Source organism: Triturus cristatus, chromosome 11 (genome assembly GCF_964204655.1).
Source record: "Triturus cristatus chromosome 11, aTriCri1.1, whole genome shotgun sequence".
NCBI lineage: Eukaryota > Metazoa > Chordata > Amphibia > Caudata > Salamandridae > Triturus > Triturus cristatus.
Window position 1 is genome coordinate 1183200464 of NC_140594.1, and position 14124 is coordinate 1183214587.

At 47.3% G+C, this 14124-nt stretch overlaps 1 protein-coding gene across 1 annotated transcript in view; it reads left to right on the forward strand.

Moving 5' to 3' along the window:
* The window catches only part of TFRC (transferrin receptor), a 454042-nt gene that overhangs the window by 272263 nt on the left and 167655 nt on the right, over nt 1–14124 (forward strand). The window contains exon 14 of the mRNA XM_085635983.1: nt 7352–7419. Coding sequence (XP_085492109.1) covers nt 7352–7419 — 68 coding nt within the window. The remainder of the gene's footprint in view (nt 1–7351; nt 7420–14124) is intronic.

Sequence of the window (14124 nt, forward strand, 5' to 3'; positions counted from 1 at the left end):
GACATGGCGGCGTCAGCCGCATCCTTTGACGTAGATTATCACTCTGCTGTATTACAGAATCTACAAGAGACCAGAGACCGTCTCGCAAAGAACACTTTCCCTCCACAACTGATGCTGCGCTTCAGATTCCAGTAGTTGGCTGGCTACCTTGAGTTGGTGACCTGGTTCGAGAGAAGGTGGAGAACAAGGCGTTCGGCCCCTCTTATCGTGCTCCAGTACCAGTGCTTGGCGTGCAGGGTACAAAAACAGTCATTTTACCTCCACTTCCTGGCCGCAAGGATAACGGGTACATCTCCATTGACAATGTCAAACTACGAGTGGCCGATTCTTCTTAGTACGACTCCAGCGGTCTCTTGTCCAGCAATGCTGAGATTCTGTTTTGGCTCCGGCAACTGCCAACAGGCCTGACATTGCCATCGAGATGCATACAGTTACTAATCCTTTATTGCCTCCACCGGCTGGTGGTCCAACTGAAGATACTGAGTATACTTATCCCACAGATGTGTCGTTGCCTGGCTTACAATCAAGTGCAGTTGACGAGTCATGATTTTCATTTGACACTAATTCTGACTTCCAGTGCCCAATCGGAAATTTCTATTTTTGCTGCTTGGTTTAAAAGACATTTTTTGATTCCCCCTTGGACTTACATTTGGCTGGTGCTCGTAAGTATTTTTTTGTTTGTCCATTGGATTTGTGGTTGTATTTTTTTCGTCTAGTAAATAGACACTATCTCACCGAAAGATCTACAGTTAGATTAATTGATGGAACTTTGGCCCCCGACTCATCGTACATCATGAAACTGGACCAGACTTTTGAATATTACTGCCTGGCCTGTATTAGATGGGATGCTGTTAAATTTCAAATTCATGGTCCCACAGAGTTTATTAATGTCCCCAATGTACTTCGTGTTTCCATGGGGGATGTTAAACAAAACATCTGCTCTGATGATTGGGATGTCCAAGCCGTAGAGGCTCTTTTCTGATTTGAAATATTATGCTGCTTTTGATGCTGAAGATTTGTATTTAGACATGGCTAATTATGGGGAGTTGTTTTGCTACCAACACTATGGCAATCATTTCCTGCATAAAGCAAATACATTTAGAAATTTTGTTAATTATACACAATGGGAACATTGCCCAGCGCCCGTTGAAGGCAGCTCAAACTGTAGTGAATAAATTTACATATTTTACTGATTTCAGTGTCTGAACCTGAAGCCTTTTATTTTAAAATGGCGGCTGAGTCAGCTTCCAAAGTTAGACTGACCCACTCTAAATTATTGTATTCCAAGCCCTTTATGGATGAATTGGCTATTGGGGGGCTATGAGCTGTGGAAAAAAAGATACCATTGATCTTAAATATGTTTGGGGTTCTAAAGCATGGCAGGTACAAGGTACAGAAGCTCTGCATCGTGCTTGCCTTATCCCAAACCACATGTTTTTGAATGCTACCATTTTTCAAACCACCTGCTTTGGATTGGCTACTTCTAAAAAGATGAATTCCCCCTCTATTCCTGATCTGGGCGCTTATCCAAGATGGGCTAATCACGGAGATCTATCCCTTGATGCTTTACAGTCATTTATTACTAATGCATCCTTCAACATTTCCAACTTGGACCCTGAGGGGTGGTTGATATGGCAGAAGAGCTCAGATTCCTGTCAACATAGTTTACTGGGTCTATACACAGGTTAGAGTGGACCCCCAATTTGAATCTTCCCATTCCGTTGCTACCTATTCTGTAGGGAAATTATGTCTGAACTGGCTGCAACATTCCACCTTGGCATCTGTTAAACTTAATTTATCAAAATTGAACGACAAAGTGGATTTAAATGATTTTAAGGGTCCTGTGGGTGGCAGGTCCAAAAGATGAGTGTATGCTGTTTATAACAGTTTGGAAATTATCTCAAATTGAAGCTGCATCTCAAATTGAAGCTGCATTAAGGGCCATTGATCAAGCAAATTTGGAAAAAGTGCTAGCTGTCATCGATAATAGCATTAACACCCTTTCTTCCAGAATTTACACATTAGATAATATTGTTTCATCTGTTATCTGTGGATACTGTACAGGATATGATGATATGTCTGTTTTATACCATGGTCAAAATCAATTGCGTTCTATAATGCAGTTTGCATGGACTTTACAAACATTGTAGGCTGGGAAAGTTCCCTGGGACTACATGAATACATCATCTTTATTCCTGCCGTTTAATCTGACTCCAAAACAGTTCATGTCCATGAAAGATGCAACATACTCATTATTGCATATTGAAATGTTGGAACCTTTTACCTTTCTCTGTGGCCAACTTGAACTCAGCGGTGTGGCTTATCCACGGTTTAATCACCTTGCCGTTTCCATTGTTTAAGTTCAGTTCATGTATGAAACCTTATGCCCTAGGCAGATATGAACCGTTGGGTACTCCTTTCCTGCATGAAGTTTGGTCACTCCCATTTACTTAGTTGCATGAGAGGGTAAAGAAGTTTATTTAAAAGGAGAGGAATGCACTTCCACACCTGATCACTCAGTAGTCTGTAGGCACATCCAATTGCATGGCGCCTGGAACGTTCAGGCATGAATTTAGCTTGCATTCTGAAGGGAAATCCTGTGCCAGCAATTACACCCACTTTTACATTATTAGCCAACTGTAGCTATTTGCTATTAAGTGAGGCATTCTGCGGGATGCTAGTGGGGATTCCGTACATTGTAACTGTCTCAACGTGTAGTCTGCAGTAAAAATGTCTTTTTCCCGCCCCCGCATGGGAGACTGGATGTATCCATCTGGCCTTCCATCCCAACCTTGAAAGCAGAGTTCAACAAGATGAGCAGAATAAGGGCTGTGTCTCAAAAAGAAGTCGCTCTGACTTTCTCCCGTGAAACATTCGTCCTTCACATGGCTAACACCCGCACCGAGGTGCACGCGCTTCTAAATACTGATCTCCCCATTTATTTTGGTGCTCTGAATCATACTATATTCAATGCCTCGTCAACAACTGGCTTGGTGCATTTTTTTAAAGTTGTGGGCTCCGGCCTCGTGACCTCCTTCCAAACAATATTTGGTGTGATACTGGCATTTTTTCATTCTATTTTTTCCAACGTCTTCGGTGGGCTACCATTGATTCTCGCCCTGACTGCTGGTGTGCTCCTGTTGGTTTGTTTGCTCCGCAATGGCTGCACGATCTGTATCACAAGACAACCCGCCGCGGCTGTTTCAGCTGTGCGACCGGATGCTTGAATACTATGGGACATTACCGCTGGCCACTTTGAGTGGCCTATGGATTATCCTGCCGGTTCTCTTACTTTACTTGAGTGCAACCTGTTTTCCATTGCCTAGATTGTCCATTCGAATGGGCTCTGGGTTTGTGCCTCTCGAACACTGTCTCTTGACCCGGATTATGATCGACTAATGAGTCCCTTGGTGGCTCATGAGTTGGACTGTTCTGGCATCGGGATTATGGCCTGTGGAGCGGCACATGGAGTCCTAGGGAATTGGGATATATATGCGGCAGCATATGACTTCTTGGCAAGAAGTTATCTTGAAGAACACGCAAGTTGTCCTCTGTGCTAGATGCTCCGGTTATCGAACAACATATATGTTCATTTACTTTACTTGACTGAATGGCAGAATCTTTTACAGAACATTATAATGACTTCCTCTTGGAGGGAGTTGCCACTTATTGGGCCTACACGTTGACGGATTAACTTGGAAGTGGTCCCTGTTCTGCAAGTCCAAACCCAGATTTTTAAATTTATTTATTTATTTTTTGCTCCACATTAGGCTCTGTCACGCCTCTGTGAGATGTTTTAATTTGTTACTTTTTTCGAACTAGCTTTTTGAACTGTCACCACCAATTATATGGATTGGCAATACATGAACTTGGTTCTGTCTCAATTGAACTTGAACTCCTACTTTGCTTCCCTATTTTGTTCGTGGTCCGATCAAGGGAGTATGTAGTGGAGACGGGGTTCTATGTGCACACATTGCTATGTTGGCATAAGCGCTTTAGATGTAAAACGCCATCTTGCCACTTCGCTGCTTTTGCACACGACACTGCAGGTAGCTGTTATTACAAGAAACTGCTTGCTTTTTCTTCACATGAGAACAGTCTGTTCACATCCCTAGACGTGCACCTCGACCTTAGTCTGAACACTGTGTGCAGAAGCAGTCAAGGTCAAATAACCATGTATGCTTTTGAAATCAGGTTCATCAGCCCACGCTCTAGCCATAACACGCACACAGCTGCAAATATCAAACTCTGGTGCCTTTAATATTGTATTTGCATGCATAATTCAGGCACTTGGAGAAAACCTTTTCCAGACAGAGCAGAGCTGATCCTGTGATGTGATTCACCTAAGCTGATATTTACGGTATGGGGTTCCCCATTCAAGCCTAGAGACAGTCTATTAGTTTCATAAAACTAGCTTACTAGCGTTGGGAGGGTAGTTGTTTTCCACTTATCATTTTTAACATTTCTCCCTTCGTTTTATATGGTATTGTAACAATGCTGATTTTGTTTTTAATAATTTGTCTGCTTATGTTAGCCAAAGTACTGCACCTTGGAGCACGTAGTTAAAAATCAATATTTTAAACTTTACCATGTCTCTGATTACTCTTGTTGTGGACTGATATGAGAATAATAACAAAGGTGTTTCTGATTCCCACCATTCCTGAGAGTACTCTAAGTCGCTTGTTCTGGGTTGTCTAATCATTGGTAGCTTCGAGATGATACGGAGAACGAATGATACACTGATGCTAGTCGGATAGGGGTTCTGGGTACTGAGGTGAGTTTTTGATACACCACAATTCACTGAGGTCCTAGTTGCCTGCGCATAGTTCTGTGCATGAGCAGAATCCCTGCAACAGACTTGCAAGTTAAACTATGCCAATTTCCGATCAAGCCAATTAAACATACCTTTTTTTTAAGGGTCAGAGCCCATGCACGGAGTCCTTATTAGCTGGGTTCAGAGCGTTTCACAGCCATTATAGTGGTAATTTGGGCAAGCCTGTTTCCTCACTCTAAAACTTGTACACTTTACAATCTAATGTTATGTTAACTGGTTTTATGGAGCGCGACAGCTGCCTCGGCTAAGGCGTCCCGGCACTAAGCAACAAAAGAGCCATACGCAAGTAACACTAAAGACCTACAAGGAGGGGAACAAAAATATCTTTATGGCTTTCCTAAAATCAAAGTAGTTGGTGAGCCCACGAATACGAGCCGGCACAGAGTTCCACAGAATAGCAGCTCTGTTACAAAAAGAGCGCCCACCAGCTCTTGCTCTTCTCACCCGGGGAACCACCACCAAGCATTGTCCCATATATCGAAGTGATCGTGTAGGAGTGTAAGGTAGAAGAAGGTCAGACAATTTGTGGAGATGCCAATTTCTGGATTTTAAAGGCAATACACAGTGCCTTAAACTCCATTCGCCTAGCACAGGCAACCAGTGAAGGTGGTGAATTGCACTGGTCACTGAGCAAGTTCTGCGCAAGCCCAAAAGCGATCTTACGGCCGCGTTCTGGACTCTCTGTAGCCTCTGAACTTCGGATTTGTTTGCTCCCAGGTACAGCGAGCAGGCATAATCCAGCGTGGACAAAATCAGGGCCTGAATAATAGTCTGTCTGGTCGAGGCATCAAAGAAGGCCAAAATAGGCTTGAGCCCGCACAGCAGACCGAAACAAGTTCCTGCCACCCTTCTTGTCTGAGTCTGGAAGCTAAGTGAGCTGTCCATCCAGACCCCCAGGTTATTTACTACAGGTTTAGGTGTAGGAGCCACCCCCAAACTCTTAGGCCACCACAGTTCACTCCATCAGTCATGGTTCCCTCCCACCAGCAGCACCTCAGACTTGTTGGTATTCAGTTGAAGGCAGTTGGTGGACATCCACTTGGCGATCAACGAGAGGTCGCCCTGAAATTTCCTGACCTCCTGCTTTGGGTCACTCGAGCCACCACCAACTGAGTGTCGTCTGCATAGGAAACCATGGTTAGCCCTCTGCTCCTGGCTACATCCGCTAGAGGCTGAACATAAAGGTTAAAGAGCAGGTGGCTCAAGGACTAGCCCTGTGGGGCCCCCTGGCCAATAGAAAAGACACCAGAAGCAAAAGGGGGAGCAACCACCTGAAACGTCCTATCTGCGAGAAAGGAGGACAGCCACCCAAAAGCCAGGCCAGTAACTCCAGCCTTAGATAGACTATTCAGGAGAATGGCATAAGACACAGTGTCAAACGCGGCGCTGAGATCCAAGAGGATCAGTGCCGACGTTTGCCCTGCGTCCAAGGCTGTCCACAGATGTTCAGTCACGGCCAGAAGCGCTGATTCAGTGCTGTGGCCAGGTCAAACCATTTTGAGAAGGATCGAGCCTCTGATTAACAGTAAAAGTCTGTCAGAAGGGAGTAGATATAAGCCTCAGTGATCTTCGCGATCCAAGGTAACAGGGAAATGGGACGAAAGCTATCAGTTCACAACTGCAATTACCATATGTCCTCATATCTGATACTTCAAACTTTGTTTTTGGTTTCTCATGAAGGCTCTATAAAGAATAGAGCAAAATAAGATTAATGCTTTGGGTTAGTCCTCATGCCCAAGTGCATCCCCTTGCCAGACTGTTTTGGATTCTTTAAAGAGTACTCCGAATGCCAGACTCACTGCTGGAGCTTCGCTGATTCAGGCTGTTTCTGTTTAACCATCTCATGTGCATTTTGAATACAAGGACCATGTTCCCAACCTTAAGACCTGCTCCTCCAAAAGATGGATCGGTTAGTCGAGACCATGATCTGGAGATTGGGGTGGTGTACACCCTCTCCTATGAACCTATAATTAGGAACTCTATAGTAGTGGCCAGGAGCACCTAGCTATCCACATATCTGTAACCAAAACTCCAGATGCATGCAGTTGTACATCTGGATGTCCTTGCTTTGCTACACCCTGCATAGGACAACCGCATCTGGTGTCCTTGACTCCACTTAATCGGAGGCATATTGGTTAGGAAAAGTGTGTGTGTCCCCCTCAAATAAAAAATTACCCTTATAGTGACTGATAGCTCTTCCCCAGAGGCTCTTTAGCTGGGCACTTTTGCCCATCCGGTCGTTCTCTGATGAATGGCAACATTGAATGACTCCTTATGACAGGAGCTTGTGATATTGCATGTCTGACTAATGGCTTATGGGGGGCGGAGAGTAGAAGAGAGCCCTGCTCCTGCATGTGTGCTATTTGGACCAGAACGCTTTATTGAATACTTTGGATCTGTTTTTGTTCCTGCCATAAAGTGACGGAGCGCCTTGACACTAGGAGTAACAATCGCCATAAAAGACTGCTATGTGGTTGTCAGATTTGTACACTAACTGTATAACCTTGCTTTTTGTAGGTGCTGGAGATTTCAAAGTTTCTGCAAGTCCCATGTTCTACAGCCTTCTTGAGAAAACCATGAAGGAGGTTGGTTGTTGTACGATCCTTTTACTTGGCTTACTGTGGACTACACATTTCTTAGAACAATGAAAGCGTTTACTAGAATCCTATTTGAATGCTTATGCGGGTGGTATTGTGTAAAGTCTCAATGTAATAACGTCACTTGATACAACTGCCGTTCAAAAACTTAGTTTCGGCCTGGTGTAATCTAGCTGTAGCAGTTAGTTTTAAACAGCCTGTCATGTGAGACCCAGAAGATCATGGTGACTTATGAATGCAAGAATCGATTTTAGCAATTACTTGGGAATATGGAGGCGATTTGTGGACCAATTTTAATCGTGAGCCCTTCAATCATTATCCGAATCATGCTCCTGAACGTACAATCTTGTAACCTTTGTGAATAAGTGCGAACACTTTTGCAAGGGAAATATATGCATGTGTTCGAGGCATGTGGGCTGCTGAATTCATATCTGTGCATAGATCGCCGCCTAGTGTTGGGTCCGGATGTTTGCACGTTGTTGTCCTGGAAGAGTCTTCGAAGTATCCTGGGATAGGTGACTCCTCCCCTGGACCACAGTGCGCATGGGCATCCTCTCCATCCTCAGATTGTTTTTTTCTGCCATTGGGTTCGGATGTGCTTATCTTGACTCAAGTTAGGAAAAACTTTCAGGCCAAAAGGCCTTTAGTTCGCGTCGGTACTGTTCCCGATCGGTATCGATAGTTATTTGTTAGTTTACTGACTTCAAGAACAACTTTTTCGCATCATATCCGACCATCGACCCGACATCGACGATGGAATCGAGGACACCATTCAAGCGGTGTCCTGTATGCAATGCGAAATATCCCCATGTCGACGTCCACCCGGTGTGCAACAAATGCCTTTCACCGGATCACGACGAGTCCACATGTATGGCCTGTGCCCGATTCCGATCCAAAAAGACTCTCCGGAATCGACTAGCATCGAGCCTTGAAGCGCAGCAAGCGTCACCGGCACCGGCCCCGACCAACATCTTCAGCGCCGAGGATGAAGATGTGGAAGACGTGGAGAACCTACCCTCCAGCCCCGATTCCGAACACAACTCCGGATCGGAAGACATCGAAGAACGACTCTTTCACAGAGACTAAGCCGACACCGAGGTAGGAGACTACGATGAGGCCTTAGGGGCCGAAGAGAGTAGCTCCGGTGACGAGCAAGGCCTACCCGTACAGACGGAGGATATCCCAGTGCGTCAGTCTATGGCTCCGGTCGAAGGATCGCCTTCGGGCCTTACCCAAGACCTCTCCCGCAGTTCTTCGGCCCCGCCCTCTGGCCCGGCCTCGGACATTCAGCGGCAGCCATTACTACCCAAAACGACTGGTATCCCTCCATCGAAACCGAAAGCCGTATCGGTTCCACAGAAACCAAAACTGAAAGTGACACTGGTCGGATCGAAGCCCACCACACCTTCGACGCCAGCCAAACCAGTCGGCACCGACCGCACCAAACGGGACTTCGGTGCCGAGCTCGCAGCAGCCGACGTCGGCGCCGACACACGGAAAAAGGCCATCGGTACCGCCAAACCGCCTCGGCTCCCGGCACCGAAACAATCGGCTCCGGCCACAAAGGTCAAAATGGCTGCTGCGTCTCACACCACTTCGAAAGCAGCACCAAAGGCACAATCATCGACGCCGTCGACAGCTACTACCTCTCCTCGACTCGATGACCCCGTGGCACCGAAGAAGTCCACGCCTGCCTCTACAGAACCGGTCGGCGCCAAAGAACCGTCGGCATTCCAGGTGCGGCAAGTTGCAGCGTCCTTGCAACGCATCAAAGAAAAGGCAGCCCTCCAGGACACGTCAGGCTCCGAGCCGAAAAAAGCTCGACAAGCTTCTCTGGCACCGGCCAACATCACTTTTGGCCTGCCGCCATCCACGGCGCCCAAACTGTTCGAAATCAGAACACGTGTCACCCACACTAGGATCACGCCTGCCGAACGCTCTCCTACGGAGACGTCACCATCCCACATCATCGATGCCGACACGGCAGAATGATGCTCCACAAGCGGAGAATATCTTCCGAGCCAGCTTTGGACTCCTACCGGATCCCGCTAAAGAAAAAGCTGCCAGTGGATTCGGAACCAGTTCTTTACGAACCTCTCCATACCTCTTACCAAGATCCACAGTCCTTCTCTCCGACACACTCCGAAACTGACGTTTTGGAGGACTACATGGGTGACCACGTCCCGTACCTCGGAGAGATGGACCCTGAAGGCCAACAGGACCCTGACCAGGCTTGGGATGACCCTGTAGACCCGGGTGCACCTATGGATACACAGGACACGCAGCTATATGGCGCGAAAACGCCTCCCACAGAGGACACTGCCGCATTCAACGCCCTTATTGAACGTGCTGCGGCCAATCATGGTGTGCAACTCCACTCTGACACCGTCGGACGATTTTCTAATGGATACTTTCGCATCCTCAGAAAGGAATATCAAAACTCTACCCATGTTGAAAGGTGTCCTCAAACCAGCAAAGGACATTTTCAAAGAACCCACCAGGGCAAGAGTAATAAACCCCAGGATCGACAAGAAATATAGGTCGGCGCCTGGGGACCCTACCTACATTAGAGGCCAGTTGCCTCTGGATTCCATCGTAGTCGCTAACGCTCGCAAACGGGCGCACTCGCAGACAACTGGGGATGCTCCTCCCCCGGACAAAGAGTCCAAGGTGCTAGAGACCTCCGGCAAACGGGTTGCAGCCCAGGCAGCTAACATATGGCGTATTGCCAATACTCTGGCGCTCCTAGCTCGATACGATCGCGCACACTATGACACCTTAGAGTCCCTACTCCAACATCTCCCTGACCAATACAAAGAGGGAGCAGAGATCCTCATCAGGTAGGGACAACTCCTCACTAACGCATCCATTAAGTGTGCACTGGATGCCGCAGATACAGCTGCCAGAGCAATAAACACTAGCGTCATGTTACGACGACGCGCCTGGTTGCGAATCTCCGGATTCAAACCGGAGGTTCAAAATAACATCCTCAATCAGCCGGTCAACCCCGACTACTTATTCGGACCAGAGGTTGACACCACCCTAGAGAAAATAAAAAAGGACACAGACACTGCAAAGTCCATGGGGGCTCTCCAAACGCAGACCTTTCGGAGTGGCTCCTTTCGTCGTCCCGGAAATAGAGGAGCAGGTAGAGGACAGGGGTCACAGCAAATCTACAACAAGGGCAACACACAAAGTACCTACGATAAAAACACCCGGGGTGGATATCGTGGCTCAAGCACAAAGGGCAGAGGACGCGGATACGGCAATACCAGGTCCTCTCCCAAGAACAAACAGTGACGCCCTCTCCCTTCCTCCCGACCACATAACACCTGTCGGGAAGGCTACAACGGTTCCTGTCCACGTGGAACTCAATCACCACGGACAGGTGGGTCAAAGATATTATCAAACACGGTTACTGCCTAGAATTAACCTCAACTCCACCCACAATACCGCCAAAACACCGTCCTATGTCCTCAGAGCACTTAGCGCTATTACAGCAGGAAGTGCTAAGTATGCTGCAAAAAGGCGCAATAGAGGTCGTACCCGTCCACGAGCAAGGTACGGGGGTGTACTCCCTGTACTTTTTAATACCAAAGAAGGACGGGTCACTCAGACCCAGACTAGACCTCAGACCCCTCAACCGCTACATTCTCTCAGAGCATTTCCACATGCTCACCCTACAACAAGTCCTCCCACTGCTCAAACGGGGAGACTTCCTAGCCACGCTAGACCTCAAAGATGCGTATTTCCACATACCCATTCACCCATCACACAGAAAATATCTCAGGTTCACTATTCAAGGGCAGCACTACCAATTCAAGGTTCTTCCCTTCGGCGTGACAACAGCGCCCAGGGTTTTCACAAAGTGCCTAGCCACTGTGGCTGCACATTTACGGAGGCAACACATTCATGTCTACCCTTACCTGGACGACTGGCTTGTTCAGGCAAAGTCAGCCCAGCAATGCGCCAGCCACATGTCCCGCACCATTCACCTTCTTCACAGCCTGGGGTTCTCACTAAATTACCCAAAATCACATCTCCAACCCGCACACGTACATCAGTACCTAGGTGCGACCATAGACACTCTGGCAGCCACAGCTCAGCCAAATTTAGTGAGGATCAACCATGCAAATGCTGATTTCCAAGTTCAAACCCCAACACTCCCTTCCTGCGCGAGTGTTCATGCAGTTGATAGGCATGATGGCCTCCTGCATTTTCATAGTCCCACACGCGAGACTACATATGCGCCCGCTTCAGGAGTGCTTAGCACGTCAATGGACTCAGGCTCATGGGCAACTAAAAGACCTAGTGTTGGTGAGCGGTCGGGCATACAACTCTCTGCATTGGTGGAATCCACAAAACCTTTGCAAGGGCCGACCGTTCCAAGAGCCTGTTCCACAAATAATACTGACAGCGGACGCGTCTCTCCAGGGATGGGGAGCTCATGCACTCCACTACACAGTGCAGGGACTATGGACAATACAACAAAAGAAGATGCACATCAACCTTCTAGAACTGATGGCGATCTTCCTGGCTATGAAAGCATTCAAAGTACACTTATGCAACAAAGTCGTGTTGATCCGGACGGACAACATGACTGCCATGTACTACATACAGAAGCAGGGAGGAACATACTCTCCACAGTTCTCATCTGGCTCAGAGCATGTGGAAGTGGGCCATTCAGAGGAACATGTTCCTCATGGCGGAACACCTCCCCGGCAAGGACAACCAGATGGCGGATCTGCTCAGCAGACACAGCCACCAGATGCACGAGTGGGAGTTACACCCATCAGTACTCCAACCGTACTTCCAGCAGTGGGGTCATCCAGAGATAGACCTATTCGCCACAAGCGAAAAAGCAAAATGCCCAAGCTTTGCTGCCAGGTTCCCACATCCGCAGTCGCAGGGCAATGCGATATGGATGAACTGGTCCGGCAGATTTGCGTACGCTTTTCCCCCAGCACCATTGATACCACTGGTGGCTCGCAAACTCAGACAACACTCACTGACACTCGTCCTGGTTGCTCCAACGTGGGCACGCCAGCCATGGTACACCACCTTTCTCGAACTTTCCGTGGTGCCGCATCCAAGACTGCGGATCAAACCCGCGCATTTAACGCAGAACCATGGAGAGATTCAGCAACCAGATCCGCAACAGCTGAACCTGGCAATCAAGACCAACTTCACCTTCAGAAAAATAAGATTATACAAGTCCGCTATCAAAAAAGGTGCTATTCAGACAGAATTCAAAATGCTAAATGTGCAAATAAAGAATTCTATAATACTCAATGAATTTCGCCAACCAAATTGCCTCGAAGGAACTCCTCCTGTTAATCAAGATTTCAGACAAACTGGCAAATCATTACACGGACAAAGCAGACAGATTGGACTCGTACTTAAAGCACCTGCACTAACCCTTGTACAAAACAACAATCCAAGAGTACTCTAACCCAGCCTCTCCGTTCCTTCCAACACATCTCACACAATGAATTTATGGACCTGGTCAAAGCAAGTAGGCCTGCTGGCAGCCCTTCTGACCCGTGTCCACCACAAACTTAAAAGACAATTCTTTTAACAACCTCTGCTGCCACTCCAGTAAGAAGAATCAACGATTCCTTAACTACCGGGATATTTCCAGAAGAACTGTCACACAGATGCCCTTTACTGAAAGCTTGGACCCGCTGAACCCTGACCACTACAGACCCATTACAAATGGACCTTTCCTGGGAAAACTGATGAGCGCAGCGTTCGCCCAAATGTCACAATTCATAGAAGAGAATGACATAGTTTGACTTCCAAACAGGATTCCGTCCAGGAAGAGGCACTGAATCTGCCCTCCTTGCCATCTAGGATGACCTGATGAATACAGTAGACTGCAACGGGGTTGCTGCGCTACTCCTCTTGGACCTCTCGGCTGCCTTTGACACGGTTGGCCATGTCACTCTGAAACAAAGACTCTATGAAGCCTGCATAGAGGGGACTGCTCTAGACTGGATCGCGTCCTACCTTCGAAACAGAACTAATGTCATCCATACCCCACCTTTCTCGTCCAAACCATACTCCACAAAAGCAGGGGTCCCTCAAGGCTCTATCATCTCACCCATGCTTTTCCACATCTACATGAAGTAATTGCCGGTACTGATCAATCAATTTCACCTCACTTGATAGAACTATGCAGATGACACGCAGATACTCCTTCAACTGGAATGCCCCAAAGAGACTGGAAAATCCCCAATTTTTAGTTCTCAGAGCCGTGGATGACTTGGAGCCATCTCAAATTGAATGCTTCCAAAACAAATACTTGTGTGTGGAAACATTATGGCCCTCTTGCCGCCTGGCCTGATGAACTGGGATCACTATAAAACACTGCAACACATTTTCCCTCATTTGGAATTTCCACACAAGTTTCATCCTACCATCTCCCTTGTTCTGTCCAAACTCGATTAGGCCAATAGCCTCTACCACGGATCACCTTTAACGACCATGAAAAGACTACAAAGGATTCAGAACTCTGCTGCCAGACTACTCTTGCATATCAAACCGCGAGACCACATCTCGCCAGCCTTGAAAGCCCTGCAGTGGTTACCGGTTTCCAGAAGATCCACGATCAAGCTGCTTTGTATCGCCCACAAAGCAATACATGGAATGGGACTGCTTTTTTAGCAGGAATAAAATCACCAAACACATTCA